At 50.6% G+C, this 19,195-nt stretch overlaps 1 protein-coding gene across 3 annotated transcripts in view; it reads left to right on the top strand.

Annotated features, from left to right (window-relative positions):
* Positions 1–19,195, top strand: part of JAG1 (jagged canonical Notch ligand 1) — a 35,690-nt gene that overhangs the window by 5,006 nt on the left and 11,489 nt on the right. For all 3 annotated transcript variants that reach the window (XM_029220145.1, XM_029220146.1, XM_029220144.1), the window contains exons 3-9: positions 4,898–4,949; positions 10,288–10,542; positions 12,223–12,283; positions 16,085–16,215; positions 16,451–16,570; positions 17,009–17,122; positions 18,505–18,618. In XM_029220145.1, coding sequence (XP_029075978.1) covers positions 4,898–4,949; positions 10,288–10,542; positions 12,223–12,283; positions 16,085–16,215; positions 16,451–16,570; positions 17,009–17,122; positions 18,505–18,618 — 847 coding nt within the window. The remainder of the gene's footprint in view (positions 1–4,897; positions 4,950–10,287; positions 10,543–12,222; positions 12,284–16,084; positions 16,216–16,450; positions 16,571–17,008; positions 17,123–18,504; positions 18,619–19,195) is intronic.

Below are 19,195 nucleotides of genomic sequence, written 5' to 3'. Positions count from 1 at the left end.
GGAGTTTACAACCCACCAGCTCCACACCCATAATTCTACAGGGACTTCAAGCATTTTTCAAGAATGGTGAAGCTTTTGGCATGGAGGCTGTTTGGGGGAGTTGGATGGTTAAGGAGGAGAGGCAGCAGCCACTTACAAAGTATGTAGCCTCGCAGAAAGCCAGCAATCTGAATGCTGCCTAAAATCTTTACAGCAAATGGTTGTAAGGGACCTTTTGGATGGAAGGTATGTGGAAAGTTTAGCATAGAGGAAAAATGTTATTCATGAAAAAACGAAGCCAAGGCAACAGGGAGTCTTCACGTCCTGATCTGAAAACAGGAATGCAAACAGAGGTCTTGGCCGGATTCATAGCAGCCACTGGCCCATTGTAGGAGGGCCAGAGCCTGGTTCCAATGCCAGGCTTTCAAGATTAGTTACATGTAAGAATGCGTAATCTCTGGATGTGCATACAATCAGCATGGTAATCCATAAAGGCAAATATTCCTGAGAACTCCCCCTTGGTAAACGTTCAGAGGCATGTTCCTACACTCTGCCCCTTCAACCCCCAGGGTGAGGCTCCAAGCTGCTCCAGCTTTTAAATACATTAAAAAAAAAAAAAAATTAGCCCTAAACAAACCTAACCTAGTTTTCAACTTTAGGAAGATGTTTGTTTTAGTATGCATGGGAAGTGATGATTCTTGTGTTTTCTAGAATGGTAGAGGCGGAGGGGTAGGGTTCTGGGTTCAGAAGTGTCCTGCCTCTAGCTTGGCATGGGGCGGGGGTGAGTGGCTGTGTTGTGACTTCTTGCTCGTTTCTGATCACCGCGTGCACTACCCTGCCCTGTGGCCCTTGTTTCTATGGCACCAGTGACATTTGTCTCTGGTGCACTGCGTGTGCTGGGAGGACACAACAGCGTGGCTCGCAGTGGTTAAAAGTGGCACATAAATAGTCAAACATTCAGGGCCCTCTATCAGTTCAGCCCAGTCTTTATGCGCTTCTGGTAAACGAGTAGAAAGGCATCTTGTTCAGGCTTGCTCTGTGTGAACCGGACGGTTGTGCTTGGCTGGTTTCTCGGTATTCTATCTATTAACCTCGCCACCCTTTTGTAACTGGTGCATTTAATTATCAGTGGGATGCTTTTCAAACAGGTAGGGGTAATGATGGGAAAGGGGGTGGGGGGCCTCTCATTGAGAGTCTCAAATCTGGATATGAGCTTCGGGGCCCTGCTTGGTGAGTCTTTGAGGTGGGCTTTCATGAGAAAATCACCCTTTGTAACCAGATCAGACTCTATTGAAATGTCAAGCCCTGCAGACTAAATTGCTTTCTGTGACTGAGGTCTCAGCCGGGATGCCATGGGGTGGCTGTCCTCCCTCCGTGCCTCACCTTGCCCAAACCCTGCCACACATGAATCGTTTGAGCGAGCACGCATGTACCCACTCATGACATCTCTGGAGCCTTTATTGAATACGTTTGTGCTTGGAATGTTTTATACTCCGGCCACCCAGACGCAGGCAGGACAATAGTGTGGCCGAATTGACTGAAATGAGGATTACGGGGAATAATGCAGCCGCTGCACAAATAATGCAGATACAGGGCCAGCCACAGGAAGCGACAGTTGAGTCAGCAGAGCACAGGGCCCCAGACCGACCTGGGGCCGATGCCTCTGTACAATGGCCCTGTGGGCGCTCCCAGGGCGCGCTCCCTGCCGCCTGCCCTGCAGCCCGGGCTTTTGGATGCCGCACGTGTGCCGTTTGCATGGTGGGCTGTTTGTGTCCATCAGCTTGGCAGGAGGGGAAGCAGCAGCTTCTCAGGGCTCGGTTTGGCTGCCACTGTTGCCAGGAAGAGGAAGCTCTCAGCTGCCAGCACAATTACCTTTGTTTCTCACATCCCCCCTTCTTAATATGGCAATTAAGTGCTTACCACTCCGCCTGGTGCCAAGGTAACCACCATGGGGCTGGATGGGCGCGGAACACAGGCCTCCCGCAGCCCCAATGCCAAGGGCGGGAGGAGGCGCCGGGGGCCTTTCAATGCCAGGACCCTCCTGGAGGTAGAGTTCCATGGGCATCCTCCCCAGAGGTCCTCCTGAAAGCTGACCATTGCTCCTCCCTGCTGCACGAGAGTGAGAACCAGCTGCCGTGTTGCCAGGTTTCCCTGGAGCTGGGAAGGACAGAAGCGGTTCACACTGTGAACCCAGACTGAAGATCTGCTGGCTGCCCATCACTCGTGCTTTACCCCCAGGCCATTTTTCTGGAAAAATGTAAGGAAAAATAGATGAATGCCAGGTAGCTTTTTATAAGAATCCTGTTCTCCTAGTTTGAAACCAAGAAAAATCCAGGTGTTCGCTGTCTTTTATGTTTTTTGCGGGTTGGTTTTTTTTTTGTATGAACTTGTTAATAAGTTGAAACACCTGCCCGTCATCTCGCCTGCACCCCTTCCCAAGCCGTGAGAAGGGCCTTGGGACTTGGCCTCTCTAGGGTTAGGTTTGCAGTGGCCACTTGGGTGTGATGTGATTGTAGTGGAATGCCAGTTTGGGGCCTGGTACCTGGCCTTGATGGCATAAGGTGCACATGATCTGGATCCCGGAGTCGGGATGTACATTCTGGGATGTACAGAGGTCAAGTGTGGGCCTGGGAAAACTTAAAGTTCCCTAGCAACCAATAATCATTGCCAAATTATCTCGATTGTTGATCTATAGTGTGGGGTTGGAGTGGGAGCTTAAGAGTGCCTCCTAATAGGAGCCTTGGAGAGAATCCTTTTCTCTGAAGGCTGGGTGGGAGGAATCCTTCTGCCCCAGGAGGCGAGTCCTAGAACCACAGTCCCTTCTCTGAAACAAGGGAGAGAGACGGTCCAGGGCTGCTGCTTGATTTTTCTACCAACGCCTCGTTGTCAGTGCTGCAGCCCCCAGCCCCTGCCCCACCTTCACCTCCTAGAAGGCCGTTCATGGGGAAATCATGCTGCCAGCTGGTGTCAAGGGTTCTGTACTCCTCTTTCCCCTCAAGGTGGGGCATGTTGGTCAGCGACTTCTGAGGTCTCCCAGTTCTGGAAGGATGAGTCCGGGAGAGAGCCTGGCCTTCTAGGATCTTGTGCGAGAACCAAGGATGCCCTCTCCCTTGAGCTTTAAAGCAGAGTTACTACTGTCACAGCAGCTCGGTCCCGGGATGCCTTCCCTTTCTGTGGGGTTGTGGGCATATTATGTGTTTAGTGCTTGTACAAGTCTGAACAAACTCCCGGGTACCAGTGCATTTAATCAGAGGATTAATTACAACAATATGTGGAAGTGGAGAACGTGGGTCTCGACGTGACCAGCAAATGAAGGGCTTCATTATCCAGAATCAGACCCACATCTGGCCTCATTTGGACTTGGCTGTCATGTCAAATCAGTAGAGAAACCTCTAATTTCTTGGTGCTCTCAGGGAAGAGTCTGGTAATTTGTAGGAAGTCCTAAGAAACACAGAGGCAGTAAATAAGGTGTAACTTTCACTAATAAAACACCAGTGACGACAGCAATGAATTTGGACCTCTGGCCACTTGCAGGAGAGGGCTGGGTATGTGCCCCGGCTTGCCCAGTTTTGCTTGCTTTTCTGAGCATTTTCCCACAGTTATCAGTGAGCGAAATGGAATCCTCTGCTTTGAGTATGAAACATATTTCGGCTGAATTCCAAGGCGGGGTCTATCACAAGATATTTTTATGTTCAGAGACCTGCTGGTCGCTGTGTGAGCAGTAAGCTTGCTTTGAGTTATGAATGAAGTTCCTTTTTTTTTTTTTTCTTCCCCCCTCTGTTTTTGCCTTCACCTTGTAGGTGGCACTGTATTATTTGATCAATATACGCTACTATTTCCGACGTACTGGTACCTGCCATTGACAAGGCGGGGATACATAAAAGGGTTCATGTGCCTTTCCTCCCTACTCTCTACCCCTTTGGATACATTTCCCCAGCACCAAGATAGCAGAAGTTTTCTTGAAACCCTGGTGTTTTGTGAGACCGACCTCATTCTAAATTACAAATGAAGATTTGAGTAAAAGTGGGAATTTGCTAATGGCTTGGATTTGGCACTGGGGGGGGGGGGTGCACGGGGAGGAGGTGGAATTCTGAGATAAGCCTGGAAGATAAAAGGTACCTTCAGTAGAATGGCTGGCATCCCGCCAGTGTCCAGGGAATTTGTTTAGTTAGTGGACTCTGATTATTCCTGGAATGTTAGATCTTATTGACAGATAAGTTTATCAATAAATACAACCCATGGGGTGCAGCTCTTTCTTCCTTTTATACTTTGGTCCCTAGAGTCCGCCCCCCCCTGCACCCCCAAGTTAGGTTACCGCCTTTGTCTTCAGAGTCTATTTGCACCTACCCACCCCTCCTGCTTCCTGGAGTCACCTGATACCTGTGGGAGCCGAGATGGTCTCACACAGACAGGGCTTTCAAAGGGGTTCTGCAAAGGAAAAGGGGCCTCCCTGGGGACCTCCCCACCAGGGCCCAGAGTGTAACAGCAATCCCCAGCCCTCCTCACTGGGTGAGCGCCTCCACTCCCAGGTACAAACGCCTGGTTTGGTTAGCTTAGAATCAATTCTTTGTGTGGTTTTCTCAAGCACAAGGGTTAGAGTCTGGAAAGTTTAGGCAAAGCATACGCAAAGTGTGCACAAGTCTAGGGAGATGGCATTTCTTGGTCGGGACTTTAGGCTGCCTGCATGAGGACCACGGTGGGCCCGGTGTCTTTTGCCACCCTGGGGTGGGTGCTAGGGGGAGGGGTGGGGAGTCGGTCTGGACCTAAACACCCAAGACCTCACTTCGACAGCAGATACAGTTTCCATTTTGGCTGCATGGTTTTGTTTGGCAGGGCGTGCAGGGAGGCCGAGAAGGCCTGACCTTTGCGAGCTGACCCCCGTTTCTGAATACTGAGCTGTTGTTTATCTGTGTTACAGAGGTCCTACACTTTGCTTGTGGAGGCGTGGGATTCCAGCAATGACACTGTCCGTAAGTATCACAGCCATGGGCTGAGCGCGTGAGTCTGGAAGCACAGAGCTTGGCACCCGGTGCTTGTCAGAGCTGGACAGAGCTGTCCCCAGGCTGCTTCAGAGCTCTTCTGCCACTGCCCCTGCCCCCCCCCCCCCCCCCCCCCCCCGGCCCCGTGGAGTCTTTTTCCATCAATTCCCCTAGAATTTTCGCTTGGAACATTAAGTGGCCAGGACAGATCGCCAGTTAACTCAGTCCCTGAATACGGCCCCTAGATTATCTTTGGGATAGAGATCTTAATGGTTTTACAACTCTAAAACCTTGTAGACTTGCGAAAGGATCAAAGTAGTGACTTTTTAAAAGTCCATTTAAAGTTTAAGTGAGCATTTAATCTCTCATCGGAAAGATAAAGCCCGAAGAGGTGGCTTTGGGCTCTAAAGACCGACCTTGAATTTCACTTGCTGGGCAGGTGAGCCCCCAGCCGGTCAGGGTTTCCCACACTGTGCATGACAGGTGTTCCAGTGCCTCACGGCCATCACACTGGCCTTGTCCCCTTCTGAAAGGTGGCTCTGTTCTCAGCGCAGGCTGCTTTTCAGGGCTGCTGGGAGTGGGTGGGTGCTGGGGTCGGGGGAAGCCCTAGAGGATGCCGGTAGAAACGGCAGCATCTGTTTGGCTTAGAACGGAGTCTTAGCTCTTGGATTGTAGCTTCAAAATACGTTTCCCCTCCCTCGCTGAGACTGCCAGCCAGTTCCCTTTTTGCCAGCAGGATCTGGGTGGTTGTCATGGGAAAACTTGATTCACGCTGAAACCTGAGTCTGCGCAAGAGGAGGGGTTGACCGGCCTGGTGTCTCTGTGTGCCCCCCGATCCCATACCTCTGCGTGTCTCATCCTCTCTGACCCTTGGTGTGTTTGCTGCTAAGAACATTTCCCCCTCTTCTCGCCTTGCTTTTTTCTTCCTGACTCTGGGACTGGCGAATAACCAGAGAGGGCACAGTGAGGGCTTAGAATCCAAGAGGCAGCCACTGCCCAACTGTCTCGCTGGCCCACCTTGAGCCGCTCGATCACTGCTGAGCCCCGGTTGCCAGAAGCTTCAGGCCGTTTGGGTCACTCCTTGTGCTTTGGCATCTGAAGTCCAGACCCGTGGACCTTCCTCCCCGAGTGATACCCCCGTCCTGCTGTTGGTGGAGGGAGGGGAGGCAGTGACCTGCCTGGGCTGTGGCTGATGCCAGTCAGGGTCCTGGGCACCTGTTTGTTCTCTGTCCCCTCCCCTGCCACACGCGTCGTGGGCTGGGCGAGCGTTATGTCACTGCCCTGCTTACAGTGGTGACTGTACATGGGAGGGGGAGGGGGGAGGGGGAGGGGGGAGGGGGAGGGGTGCAGGCTCTTCAGTTGTCCTGCTGCAGATGTTAACACAGGCTGGCCGGTGGCGTGAGCATCCTTGAGGTTGACGCTGGCTCCTGGTAAGAGCTGGGTTAGGACACCTGTCAGGGTGTGCAAGGGGCCCCTAGTGTTTGCAGGGCCCTTACTGGGCCTTCCACCAGCCCACGGGTCAGGGAGCTGTTCCTCCAGAAGCTGGTGCCCCTCCAGAGCTGCCCACGGTTGTCTGCCCCATTTTGGGGTTCTGGAGCCTCTCCTCTCTTGCTAAGAGGTAAAATCACTGGAAGGACACAGGAAGACTTGGGGTAGAGATAAAGGACGTTCAGGCCTCTACTCTTGAAGGAGAGGGGTTGCCTCAAAGTCACGGAATGCCCACTGCAGGGCATTGAGCCTCACTTTTTTTTTTTTTTTTGCGGTACGCGGGCCTCTCACTGCTGTGGCCTCTCCCGCTGCGGAGCACAGGCTCCGGACGCGCAGGCTCAGCGGCCATGGCTCACGGGCCCAGCCGTTCTGCGGCATGTGGGATCTTCCCGGACCGGGGCACGAACCCGTGTCCCCTGCATCGGCAGGCGGACTCTCAACCACTGCGCCACCAGGGAAGCCCGAGCCTCACTTTTGTGACCCTGGTGAGGAGGGATGGGGGTTTGCTGGGAGTGGCTTATCCACGTGCTTGTGCAGCCTCCCTTTTGTGATGCTTCCAAGGTATCTCGGATTCCAGCATATTCAGAACCAAATGTGTCATCTTCCCTCCCCAAATGCAGAGCCCGCCCAGGGCCCTTTATGGACGACTGGCACCAGCATTTGAACGCCCAGTACCATAAGCCAGAAACCTGGACAGCACCTCCTGTGTACCACCCTCTCTTAGCATCAGTATCTAATCCACCTCCAAGTTCTGAAAATCTTATGTCCAGTGCTCCACACCCAATCCTGACTGGGTTTGCCTCCCTCCACCTCCCCTGCTGCTACCCTGGTCCATGTCACCGTCTGCTTACGCCTGAATTCTTACAGTAGCGGCTGAATTAATGCACCCCTATCTACTCTGGTCCACCTCCAGCGCTTTCTCCATTTTCCTGCCATCTTGATCTTTTCAGAGCATAACATTTGAGTGTCACCTTTACTGAGAGCCACTTGGTAACTTCCTGTTGCCCTTGGGACAGATCTTTGTGTGGCCCCAAAGCCCCTTGCATGGCCCAGTCTTGTCTCCCTGCCAGCTCCATCTCACATGCCACGTTGTCATCTGTCATACCTGTATTCTCTCAAACCCCACCAGTCAGCTTTCTGTCCTCAAATGCATCACATTCTCTCCTGCCTCAGGGCCTTTGCACGTGCTGTTCACACTGCCTGGAATGTTTTGCTTTTACTCCCTTCACCCTCTGTCCCTCCCAAGGCACTGTCCTCCACGAGGGCAGACACTGAGGATGTATAGCAACCCAACTAGGGTTGGCTGCTCTTTGGGGACCAAACAAGGCTTCAGATTAGAGGCAGAGCCCTGAGCTTGGGAACAGAGAATTCCTTCTCACATCAGCTCTGCAATGAACCCTTGGGAGCAGAGCCTGGCCCAAGTGAAACCCAGGTGATGTACACGTGTTAGAAAGTATTTTCTGAGGCCAGCCCTCCAAGGTCGTTGCTATTGCATTTCAGCACTGCACCGTATAAGGGTGCAGATCTTACTGTCTCCCCCAGAGCAAATGATTTCAGTTTCTCGTTCTGATCAGTAGATATGTAAACACAGGTTGGCATACTTAGGACCAGGTTTTCCTTATACTGTAGCCTTCTTGGTTAAGCCTTCTTGGTTAAGGTTTGTGGTTGGCGTGGTTGCAGGATTCTGCTTAGACTCGCCTCTCATCCCCTCCTCCTTGGCCTGCAAGGCTGTTGTGGGTTCTTCGTGCTCCATCTTCATGCAGTTCAAGGTTGTAGGAAGGCCTGGTAATATCCCCTTCCAATCTTAAAGCTGGGCTATCAACTGAACTACCCCAAAAACACTGGTAATGCCCTGAGCTGATAGGAAGTGTGATTCAGGCGACAGCAGCTTAGAAGAAGCATCTCTGTAATCCAGATGCCAGAAAGTGTGTCACAGACACACTCAACTCCCTCTGGGCCCTTAGGAAAAATCTGTCACGCAGGTGTGAAGTTAGTTATACAGACCTGTTAGCCCCATTGAGGATTCTGAAATGATGTCTTCACAGCATTTCCCGGAAATAGAAAGCATACCAAACCAATGACTGACACGTCAGCCTGTGCCTTTAGGATAACCCCGGACTCTTGTCTGAATTGTTTGTTGTTGCAGCCTGCCTGAGAAGGAGCCATGGCTAGTGTGTTTAAGTAATCCCTTTATTAAGATCTCATCATCACATGGTAATAGCTCACTACACTTTTTCATTGAACCAGCAGAGGAAGCACACAGTTAATGCAGGGACATTTTTGTCATTCTTTGGCCCATGTTTATTTGCAAAACTCAGGTTAGGAAAGCATCCTCTGCAAGTGCTTCATGCCTGCCGGGGTGTAGGTCTGCAGGTATGCAGGCTTGTTCAAGGCCCGTCTTGCCCACAGGTAAAGAGCCCAGAGGGTGAGGGCTGGGGCGCTGTTGGGAGTGGAGTATGGCCGAAGCTGCCCGGGAGTGCCCGTCTCCTGGTCACCTGTGGGGTTTGCCTAGCCTTGCAGATGAGCACAGGCCTAGAAAAACAGGGCTGTAGGTGGATAAGAATCACGAAGACACTGCAAGCAGGTCCTAACGGTCTCTCCAAGGTGGCCTTGAATTTGACAAGGCGTCAAGGGTTGGTGCTGGCAGGTTTAAGAAAAAAAAAACACAAGACCAGGGTGGGTGCTGACTCGGGGCCTTGTTTCCTTTTCACGCCCCTCCCCTGAACTCTTGGCACCTGGAGTTTGGAGCTATTTTTGTACCTGTCTCTTCTCATACTAAGTGATAGGTGACCCCAGGGCAGGAACCACTTCTTCCTCCTGGACCTGTTTGGGCCCCAGGCGTGTCTCTTTTCCTCAGTAGGAGCTCTTTAAGGAGCCTGACCCTCAGTCTACCTGTCTGTAAACTGGGATGAATGCTTTTCCCATCTGCCTTCTGGGCAAAGGTGAAAGGTGAAATGCATCAAGTTCATGGTATTGTTATTTAAATGCCAGCTTAAGAGGTGACAAAGTTTATAATTAAAAAAAAAATTACTCTTTGGCTTCCAGTGAAGAGTTTGGAAATAGACACAGCCTTTCTAAAGCAAGACACAAAACTCTAAAGCCAGAAAAGAAAGATTGCTAACCTTTACCTGGAATAATGAAATTTCTTCAAGAATAGCCTTCCATAAGGGGCCACTTTCTATCACATGTGAAGAGCTTTTGCAAACCAGTATGACCAAACAGCGCAATAGAAAAGTTGGCAAAGGAGAGAAACAGATTGAAGTTCAGAGGAGCTGATACACATGGTTTTGTCAAAAGGGTGCTCACCATCACTTAATTAAATACCCATTAAATCAGAAAGTCTGATAATGCAGTGTTGGCACTGCTGTTGGGAAACAGTTTCCTTTGCTGGTGGGAGGGCAGACAGATGGGGCTTTTGTTCCTGGTGGTTTGGGTTTTCTGGGCGGAAGCGTGTTGGTTGTGTGTGTCTTCTTCGATCCAGCACTTCCATTTCTGGGATATTTCTTTTTTCTAGAACCACATACAGGCAAATATGTTCAAGGATGTTCCCTGTGGCTTTGCTTAATAGCCAAAGGCCAAAACAACCTCAGTGCACATATTGGGAACTAGGCAAATGATTTCACTTTATTTCCAGATGAAGAAATACTACATGCCCAGTAAAAAGGGTAAATGTATGATGGGGAGGGAGATGAATGGCTCATTTTTTGCCCTTTTGTGTTGTTTGAATTTTGTGCCATGTGCATTTGTTATTAAAAGTCATCAAAATGGTGGGGGGAGAAAGCTCTGATATCTGATGTAAATGTTGGTGTGATTAATCCTTTTTTTTTTTTTTTGCCTCTAGAACCCGACAGCATTATTGAAAAGGCTTCTCACTCAGGCATGATCAACCCCAGCCGGCAGTGGCAGACGCTGAAGCAGAACACGGGGGTTGCCCACTTTGAGTATCAGATCCGCGTGACCTGTGATGACTATTACTATGGCTTCGGCTGCAATAAGTTCTGCCGACCCAGAGACGACTTCTTTGGCCACTATGCCTGCGACCAGAATGGCAACAAAACGTGCATGGAAGGCTGGATGGGCCCTGAATGTAACAAAGGTGTGTGTGGGCGTGCCTGGTGGGTTAACCAGCTCCTGGTGGCTGTCACTTTGGGTGTCATGTTCTCACCCCCCTGCCATCAGGTGGCTTTCTTGGGTATGGTGAGATTTGGGCTGTTTTCTAGGCCTGAAGCACGAAGATGCCGTTGGTACCCCATCCCCCAGACGCTCTGAGCATTGGCTGCTAAGATCTCCTTCTCTGGAGCATTGTCCTTGGCCAAACAGGTGCCACTCCACGCCCCGTCCCTCCAGCTCACAGTCTGTGAATGGCTGACATGGGCATAAGAAGGCCACAGCCCCCTTTGCGTTAACTCTGGGCTACAGTTCACACTCCAGAGTTTCCCCTGGGATCAGGCTGAGGCCAAGTTCCCGCTGAGACCACATTCTTTATCAGCTTCTTCCCCTGCCCATCTGCCCTCTACCTCTTTCTCTGTACCTGAACCCCCTTCTCAGGCTCTGCTTTTTAAGGCATCCGACGCAAAACAGATGCCAGGTGGGACTGGGTTAGCCCAGCCAATGTCTGAACAGCTTGTGAAAAATGACAGCCCTTGGGCTCAGGGTGGCCTTACAGCAGCTTTCACTGGGCATCTCTGGGGGCCATGGTATTGAGGGGAGGGGGCGAGTGGTGAACTGAACGCCTCCACAGTGGGATAAACTTCCAGACCTCCTGTCTACTGTCCCAGCCCCGTCTATTAGAATACAGGGAGTTATCACATATTCACAGACATTCACAGAATTATCTGTGGTCTTTACCTTTACAAAGCTTCTAATTCATAGCAAATTGGTGTATAATTCTAGTCAACCATGTAATAGGCCCTCACCAACATTAACACACTCTGCTTAGTTCACATAATTTGGTAAATTCCTGTAAGATAAACTCAAGTTGAAAAATGAATTTTTGAACTGTGACTGAAGGGTAGGGCAAAGAGAGGAATTTGCAGGTCTCCTGGGCAATATTGCTTTCTTAAATAATTAGAGACAAGAGTGAAAAGGATGGCCTTCCTGGGATCCAAATGAAAGGATTGATAAAACATATTTTAAATAGTTGGTGTCCTAAAAATCAGTAACAATTACTTAAAAAGTATCTACCTACTATTTTTTAATGTCTGTTCAAAAACTTTTTTCAATAAAGGAAGCAGAATGGTTTTGTTGTGGATACTTTGCAAAAAAAAGGGACCACCAGATCTGACCCGTGGATTAGCCTGCCAAGTGAAGCCGGCCTGGTTGGCTTTGTGAGTCCCATGGGATTTTTGAGACGCCAGGCATTTATTTGGTCAGAGGGTTCTGAAGAGGCTGGGGTACAGAGTGGGAAAGATGACAGAGTTAAGGAAGGATTAGACCTCCTTTTTGCTTTTGGCGAGGGTGGGAATTGACCGGGAGCAGCATAGCTATTGTTCGGAGACTCCGTAAAGCTCCCCTTCCCCCACCTGCTTGCCTGCATTTTGTCCCCAAATGCTATCATGTTTGAGGATCTGCTAGCATGGCCTTGAAGTTTAAAGCTGGGTTTGTTCTTGGGGCACCTCCTGTCTTCCTCTCCTTACAGTGGGCTTGATATGAGATCTCTTTAAAATAGTGGATTTTGTTGGCTTAATGGACGAGGTCATTCTCATGATGGTGACAGTGCAAGAAACTGGCAGTGTGCTGACACATCCTTCTGTGTTTTTTGTTTTTTTTTTTACAGCTATTTGCCGGCAGGGCTGCAGCCCCAAGCATGGGTCTTGCAAACTCCCAGGTGACTGCAGGTAAACAACTAAACTCTTTTTTTCCTAATAATGATCCCTTTAATACAAGAGGAGGACTGACTTTATTGTGAATACGCCTCTTTTACTTTGGAGGACAAGAAAGCATTACCAAAAAAAAAAAAAAATTTTTTTTTTTCAAGTAGGCACATCCGAAGCTTATTAAATTATACCAGCTGTCCAGTGAAATGCACACGCTTCTCTCTCGGGGGGAAAAAAAAAACTCTTCTGGGCATAGTCAGTGACTTCATGTATTAACGGTTCTGTAAATTGATAACTCGTTTTTATAATCTTCCCCTTAAAGTGCTAATGGACTAGATGGAGGGCTGTGGGTTTGGTTTTTGCGGCGGTCTCTCTCCTCCTCCACCCTTCAGCCCCCGCCTGGTTTTCTGTCTCCCAGCCCTCCCCCACTTTTCCCATCAATAGGGGAAAGTGGAGCATTCTTTAGAATGGGATTAGGACAATCTCCTGGCCCCTTTGCAGGCGGGAGCCTGGCCGGTGCTGAGAGGTTAATGGCTGCGCTGGAATCTTGTCAGTTGAGCCTGATGAATGTAGACTTTTGCTGCTGGCCTTTGAAGTCTGTTCTTTTATGGTCCCGGACAATGCAAGAAGCCAAATGGAGACCTCCCCCACGGCTTCCCGATTACAGTTTTTGGAACTTCTTGAAATGTACATCATGCCAATCTGGGAAAGGCTTGTTTCAGGAAATACTGTTGGTGTCTGTGGCATTTTGACACGATCGCCCACTTTACTCTCCTCCCAAATCTGAAGGATTAGCAGATTTAATGTGACACTCAATGGTTCCTTTGGGCCTGTCATGTTTTCCCCCAAAGCTACCCCAGTTTGAGCCCAGGGAAGCTTACTAAACCAATGCATCTCAAACTGACATTACCTGGGACTCTTGTGATGACACAGATCCTGATTCCATAGCTTGGGGTGGACTCAAGTCTCTGCATTTCTAACAAGCCCCCAGCAGTGCTGTTCTTGCTGGGTGGGCGGGGGGGACCGTACTTTGGGATTCACTGCCCCCAAACCTCAGTACTCAGAGTGTCATTCCCTGAGTTAACCAGGGACGTGTGGAAATGCAGGCTGTTGGGTGCCACCCCACACCCACGGAACCCCAGTCCCTAGGTTGGGCCCAGAAATCTGCATTTCGACAGGCTGAGCACAGCCACAGGATTTTGCCGCTCTGAAAATCCTGAAGACCCCTGTGGTCCTCCGCTGCCGCAGCTCGCCTCCCATGCAGCGGGGAGCTCTGAGCTCTGGGGCTTGACGCTGAAGTGGGAATCAGGGCAGCTGGAAACAAAACAAAACCAGGCTGGCCTGAAATTGTCTCTTCCTGCGCTTCAGAAAGATAAGTGTACTTTCTGGAAGACTGAAGGGCTTCACCTGCGAACCCCCATCGCTGGTGGCAGCCGCCTGTGGTGTTTAACAGCTTTACTGTCAAGCTTGGGGGCAGGCTCTTCTTCGTGAAGGTTGTTCCGGAGAGTCAGATCAGCCGTGCTCTCAGGGACTCTGCTGCGCCCGCTTCGTGCTCAGCACGCGGGTGCTCAGCTCAGATGAGTATCAGTCAAGGGCGACCTCGATTTCTGCTCCTGTCATCAGAATAAACACACGGCTGCCTGGGGAGTGCCCTCCCAGCCAGAACAGCAGGCTTTGTTTCCAGAATTTAGGCCTTTCTCTTTCGAAGTCTCCCTCCCACTCCCTGCCTGGACTCGCAGGCCCTTATTTACTTAAGGTGTGACTTTCCCACACATCATTTGCATGGTCTCCCAGGCCATCTCCTTCTCCTTCCCTTGAAAAATCAAAACAGAACCTTCTCGCCAAGGAAGTTCTGGTTGCATCCTGCTCCAGAAATAGCTGATGGCAAGTTACCTGTAAGTTGTCCTTCGGATCATGTATTGCAGAGGTGTGTTTTGTCTTGTTTTCTCCCCCACATGAGAAAACTTTACTGCTTCTCTTGCTCCCAGGTCGACCTGGACTCCCTTTTTCTGGGTGCACAGTCTTGCTTTATTGCGAGCCTGCCAATAATATCAGACTCAATTATGAATCATCCTGTGAGGAAAGTCACTTCAATTTCCCATGAGAACCTTAATCATATATTATTACACTGGGATAACCTTGTGGATGCCTCTTTTAGGGTCAGTATTTTCATTTGTTTTCTTTTGAAGTCATCCAGGGCCTCTTGCGGTTCCTTTCTTATGCTTGGGTATCCAGCTCTCACTGATTAAGAGCCGAGGCGGGTCCTCAGCTGCCTCTTATCCCTTGTATTAAGCAAATTGAAGAGGTGTAGTGATCCTTCATCTGGAAGGGAATGAGGGAAAGACTGTAAGAATAATGCTATTTCCCAATCAGTTCCTTCTTAATATCTACCTTTCAAACTAAGAATATCAGTCTTTACACAAGCATCCCCGTGATCTCCCACTAACTTGAGTGTCCACTTTTAAAAACAATTTCTACCAGAGGATTTACTTTGTTCTTATTTTACTCCTTTAATAGTGCCTTGTCATTTAGACCAGAGTTTCGTTTTAGATAAACCAGAATCCTCTGATTTTTAAACCACACAGCCTGATGGTTCTTTGTATTGGGGCGTGGATGGCTTGCTTTTAGAGTTAGGAAGTGGTGAGTCAGAATTCTCAGGGGCTGAGTTGACTCTCGGCCATGGATGATTAGCGATTAGCTGGATCCCTGTAATTTTCCCATGACAAGGATTTTTAGCCCACCTCCAGCTCTCTGGACGCAGAAAGCCTTTCCTTCTTTGCGGGGGAGGCGATTGTGACCATGGCTTTCCCGGGTCCCGTCATGGAAATATTTGCTGGTCGCTGTTTCTGGCTCACCCCACCTTCACTCCACTGTGGGCTCCCCCTCCCCCCCGCCAGCTCCTGTTTGCTAGAGCTTGATTTCTGAGAAGGCAGTTAGAGTTTCAGAGGACTTGAAACTTGAGGGGAGAGTAGCTGAGCCCCTGCCCCAGGTGAAGGTGTATGTTTGTGTTTTTGTTTGGGGATCAAAGGCACCATTTGGCCTCCAAAGAGTCCGATTAATGAGGCGCTTATAAAGGAAACTCGACTCCCTTTCCCAATACGAGATAAACCAAGTTGACTTTTTGTGTGTGTGTGTGCAAAGTGAGAAATAACTATAAAATAAATTAGCCTAAGTAGCCACGAGGGGGGCAGGTCATAAATCATGTACGGAAATGGTTCCAAGCGCTGTTGCTTTCCTCGTCCTCCCTGCAGAAATGGGTCCAGAGATCCTACCCCATCTCTCCAAGGAAGGGTGCCCCTCTCCCTCCTTGTCTGATTTCAGGGAGCCTCCTTGGGAGGCAGTTTCCTGCCGCACTTGGTGTCTTGGTGCATTTTTGTGCGCTGGGGTCGTGACTTGCTGCTGAGATACAGCCCAGCCGAGCTGCTGTGTAAAACTTGCCCAAAGGGCTGCGTCTGCAGAGGCTTTCGCATGGCTATTGTTGTCACTGCAGGGAGAGCCCTTTCCTTCCCCCCAGGGCTTGATTTATTCCAAGCCTCCGCCCTGGGCTCATGGGGGAGCCTGAGAAGAGAGAGGGGCTTTGTGGAGGGCAGCCCAGTGCTGGCCTCTCCCCAAACAGCCCTCCTTTTGTTGGGAGTCGCCTGGGAGGGGACCTCAGTCCAACTGGGAAAATGTTTGCTTAGAGGGAACCCCCGGACAGACCTTGACAGTCTACCATCCTGTCGCCAGAAACAGCAAGCCTGGGCTTTGCATCCTTGTGTTTTTCTGGCTCCGATCTCCCTGCAAGTTCTAAAGGGTAAAGCAGGGTTTGCTGTGTGTCCCCAGGTGCCAGTATGGCTGGCAGGGCCTGTACTGTGACAAGTGCATCCCACACCCAGGGTGCGTCCACGGCACCTGTAATGAACCCTGGCAGTGCCTCTGTGAGACCAACTGGGGTGGCCAGCTCTGCGACAAAGGTATGTCTGGGGAGGGCCTGGGTGGAGCTGGAGGTCGGGGGTGGGGTGTGGGTGATTTGGTTTGTACTTTCATTTATTTTTATTTGCAGGGGCTTTTATTCTAAATTTGTTTGAATTTGCCTTTAACCCTGTGAATCTGGGTCTGTTTCCCTCGGTTTTAGTTTTTAAAGAGGAATGGGTCTAGGAACACAGTGTTTCTGGTCTCTGAGTGACTTCTTTGGGGTCTTTTTGGCAGATCTCAACTACTGCGGGACCCACCAGCCGTGTCTCAATGGGGGAACCTGTAGCAACACAGGGCCTGACAAATATCAGTGTTCATGCCCTGAGGGGTACTCAGGACCCAACTGTGAAATTGGTAAGTGGTCCAGGCGCAGTGAGATCCCTTTGTCTAATTTTTCTGTACACTCAGCTTAAATACACTTAGGGACTCGTAAAAAGATGAAAATATCCTCCAACGTTAAGACCTGTCCTCCCAGCCGTTCCGTGGGTCTTTGAAACCTCTGTCCAGTTGCTCAGGTGGTTTGGGGGCTGCTGATTGCATCGGGGGCGGCGCGTACAGGGCAGTGACCCAGCTCCCAGATCAGAAGCTTGGAGAAATGGGGCCAGAGAGCTTAGCAAGAAAGATGACTTCCTTTCCGCCCCAGACACAGCGGGGTTACGTCCCACACCTGCTTTGATTTCTTGAAACGAGCTCGAGCTGGCGGCCCAGGCGTGGGATTTGGTTGCCGGGGAGAGTGTTAGGTAGCCTCTCTCGGTGGGCGCCCCTTGCTGACTGCTGTGCTGGTGTCCACAGCGGAACACGCCTGCCTCTCTGATCCCTGCCACAACAGAGGCAGCTGCAAGGAGACCTCCCTGGGGTTTGAGTGTGAGTGTTCTCCGGGCTGGACCGGCCCCACGTGCTCCACAAGTAAGTCTGCGTTTTGGCTTGTGCCCTTTCTTGGCGGGGGGGAGGGGGGTATTGTGTCAAGCTACAGGGTTGTGGGTCCCACGTCGGTCTTAGTGATGGGTCTGTCTCGGTGGGAGGGGGTCTGGTGGGGAGGCTGGCCTGAGCTTCCGGCCTCTGCCCTTGGAAGTCTCCTGGCACCCCCATCCTAAGGCACCCTGCTAAGTTAGCACACGCATCTCTGACTGGAAGAAACTCGCTCGTGGGGTAGCTGCGTCCTTTTCCCTGGACTTGTGCCTCCTCTGAACTGAATTACGGTTATTCTCCTCGAAGCTGTACAGAGGATGCCTGCGGGGGAGGTCGTCATGACTGAACTTCATGGTGGGGACAAATTTTGAAAGAGGGACCAGGGCTGCAGAGTGACAGTGGCTGCGGGACTTGGCCGCACACCAGGACTACCCCAGTGCTTCCCAGTACAGGTCTCTGGGTCCTACGGTTTCCCTTTGGAATTGGGGAGTTCGTACCTTCCACAGGCTCCTGGGGACTTCCCTGGTGGTGCAACAGTTAGGACTCCGAGCTTCCAGTGCAGGGGACGCAGGTTCGATCCCTGGTCGGGAAACTAGGATTCCACATGCCATGCAGCGTGGCCAAAACAAAAAACAAAACACACACAAGCTCCTGGATTTCAGAGGTGCAGCCAGGTCCGAGGTCCACGGTCATCAGCCCCCTGAGAACAGCATGCAACACGGTTAAGGAGCTGGGTTCCGGGGTTGGATCACCTGGGCTGGCACCATGGCCCCGCCACCTGTCACCATTGTGGGACTGTAGTCACTGCCAACCTGTGCCCTGTTTAAACGGGAGAGTAGCAATTCCCATCTCCTAGGGGTGTGACGGCTCGGTGAGCAGATTCATGAGGAGAGCCTGGCACCTCCTACATGGGCAGGAGGTGAATCGCTAAGAGGCCTCGGGAGTCTAGTGCAGAAGGGGGAGGTTGGGCACCCCAGGCATGTGATTTTGGGAAAAGTCTGTGAGTAAACAAGAATATGATTTTTTTTTCCACCAGCGAAGAAGTTATTTTTCCTTACCTCTCCTGAGTTACCTCTGTGCCGTGATGAAACTTTTCTTTAAAAATAAAGGGTAGGCAGTGAGAGATGTCCTGAGTTACCCAGGGCTGATGCTCCGGGGATCCAGCTGGCTCTCCCACCCGCTCAGGTTGCGGATTAAATGAACTGGGCCAGTGGGGGATTTAAAGCTAAAATCAGGCCTTATCGTCATCGTAGCAGTCACTTGCAGCAGGTGTCTGGCTCTTAAGTGAAGGCCCCTCATGTGAGGGGTGGTATTAAGTTATCTAATTGTCAAATGGATTGAGATTAAATTGCCAACCCTCTCCTCTTTTTGTCAAACAGACATTGATGACTGTTCTCCAAATAACTGTTCCCACGGGGGCACCTGCCAGGACTTGGTTAACGGATTTAAGTGCGTGTGCCCACCCCAGTGGACGGGCAAAACGTGCCAGTTAGGTAAGAGAATTCCTGTACCAGGGCTGGCTTGATCCAAGCGATTAAGGGAGATGTACATGCGGCCAGCGGTGCAAGTTTGCGTGCCATCGTACCAAGAAGTCATTTATTATCTAGGGTCCAGCCAGCAGGCCTGGAAGAAATAACTCGCATGCAAATGGCCTGGCTCTTTGAGGCCCTGTGGGAAAGTCGTGGGATTCCTTGAACCATGTCAATTGTCTGTCCGAGGAGTGTTCAGCTGGGTTCCAAACGGGGATGATCTCATGAGGAATGAGCTGTCTGCATTCTTTTTTGCCACTATTAAATCCCAGCAACTAGGCTGCGTTGGGTTTTGCACAGAAGTGCCTAGTGGCTTTCTGCTGTCCTGTTGGGGGCTAGTTGTTAACAGCAGCTGGAACGTTATCAATTAGCATTCCTTATTGGAGCATAGCTAGGGGAGAGGGTTCAGATGTTCAAAGTAGTATCTCTTATTTAGCTAGCTTATTAAAATATCTCGTTTCAGACAAACTATTTATTGGTGTGTTTTTTTTGAGGGGGGAGGTGGGGTAGAACCCCATTTCTCACTGTTCATCCTCTCTGT

Source organism: Monodon monoceros, unplaced genomic scaffold (assembly GCF_005190385.1).
Source record: "Monodon monoceros isolate NGI ecotype Baffin Bay Population unplaced genomic scaffold, NGI_Narwhal_1 Super_Scaffold_13, whole genome shotgun sequence".
NCBI lineage: Eukaryota > Metazoa > Chordata > Mammalia > Artiodactyla > Monodontidae > Monodon > Monodon monoceros.
The sequence above is the reverse complement of the archived record's forward strand: the minus strand, read 5'-3'. Positions and strand labels throughout refer to the sequence as shown.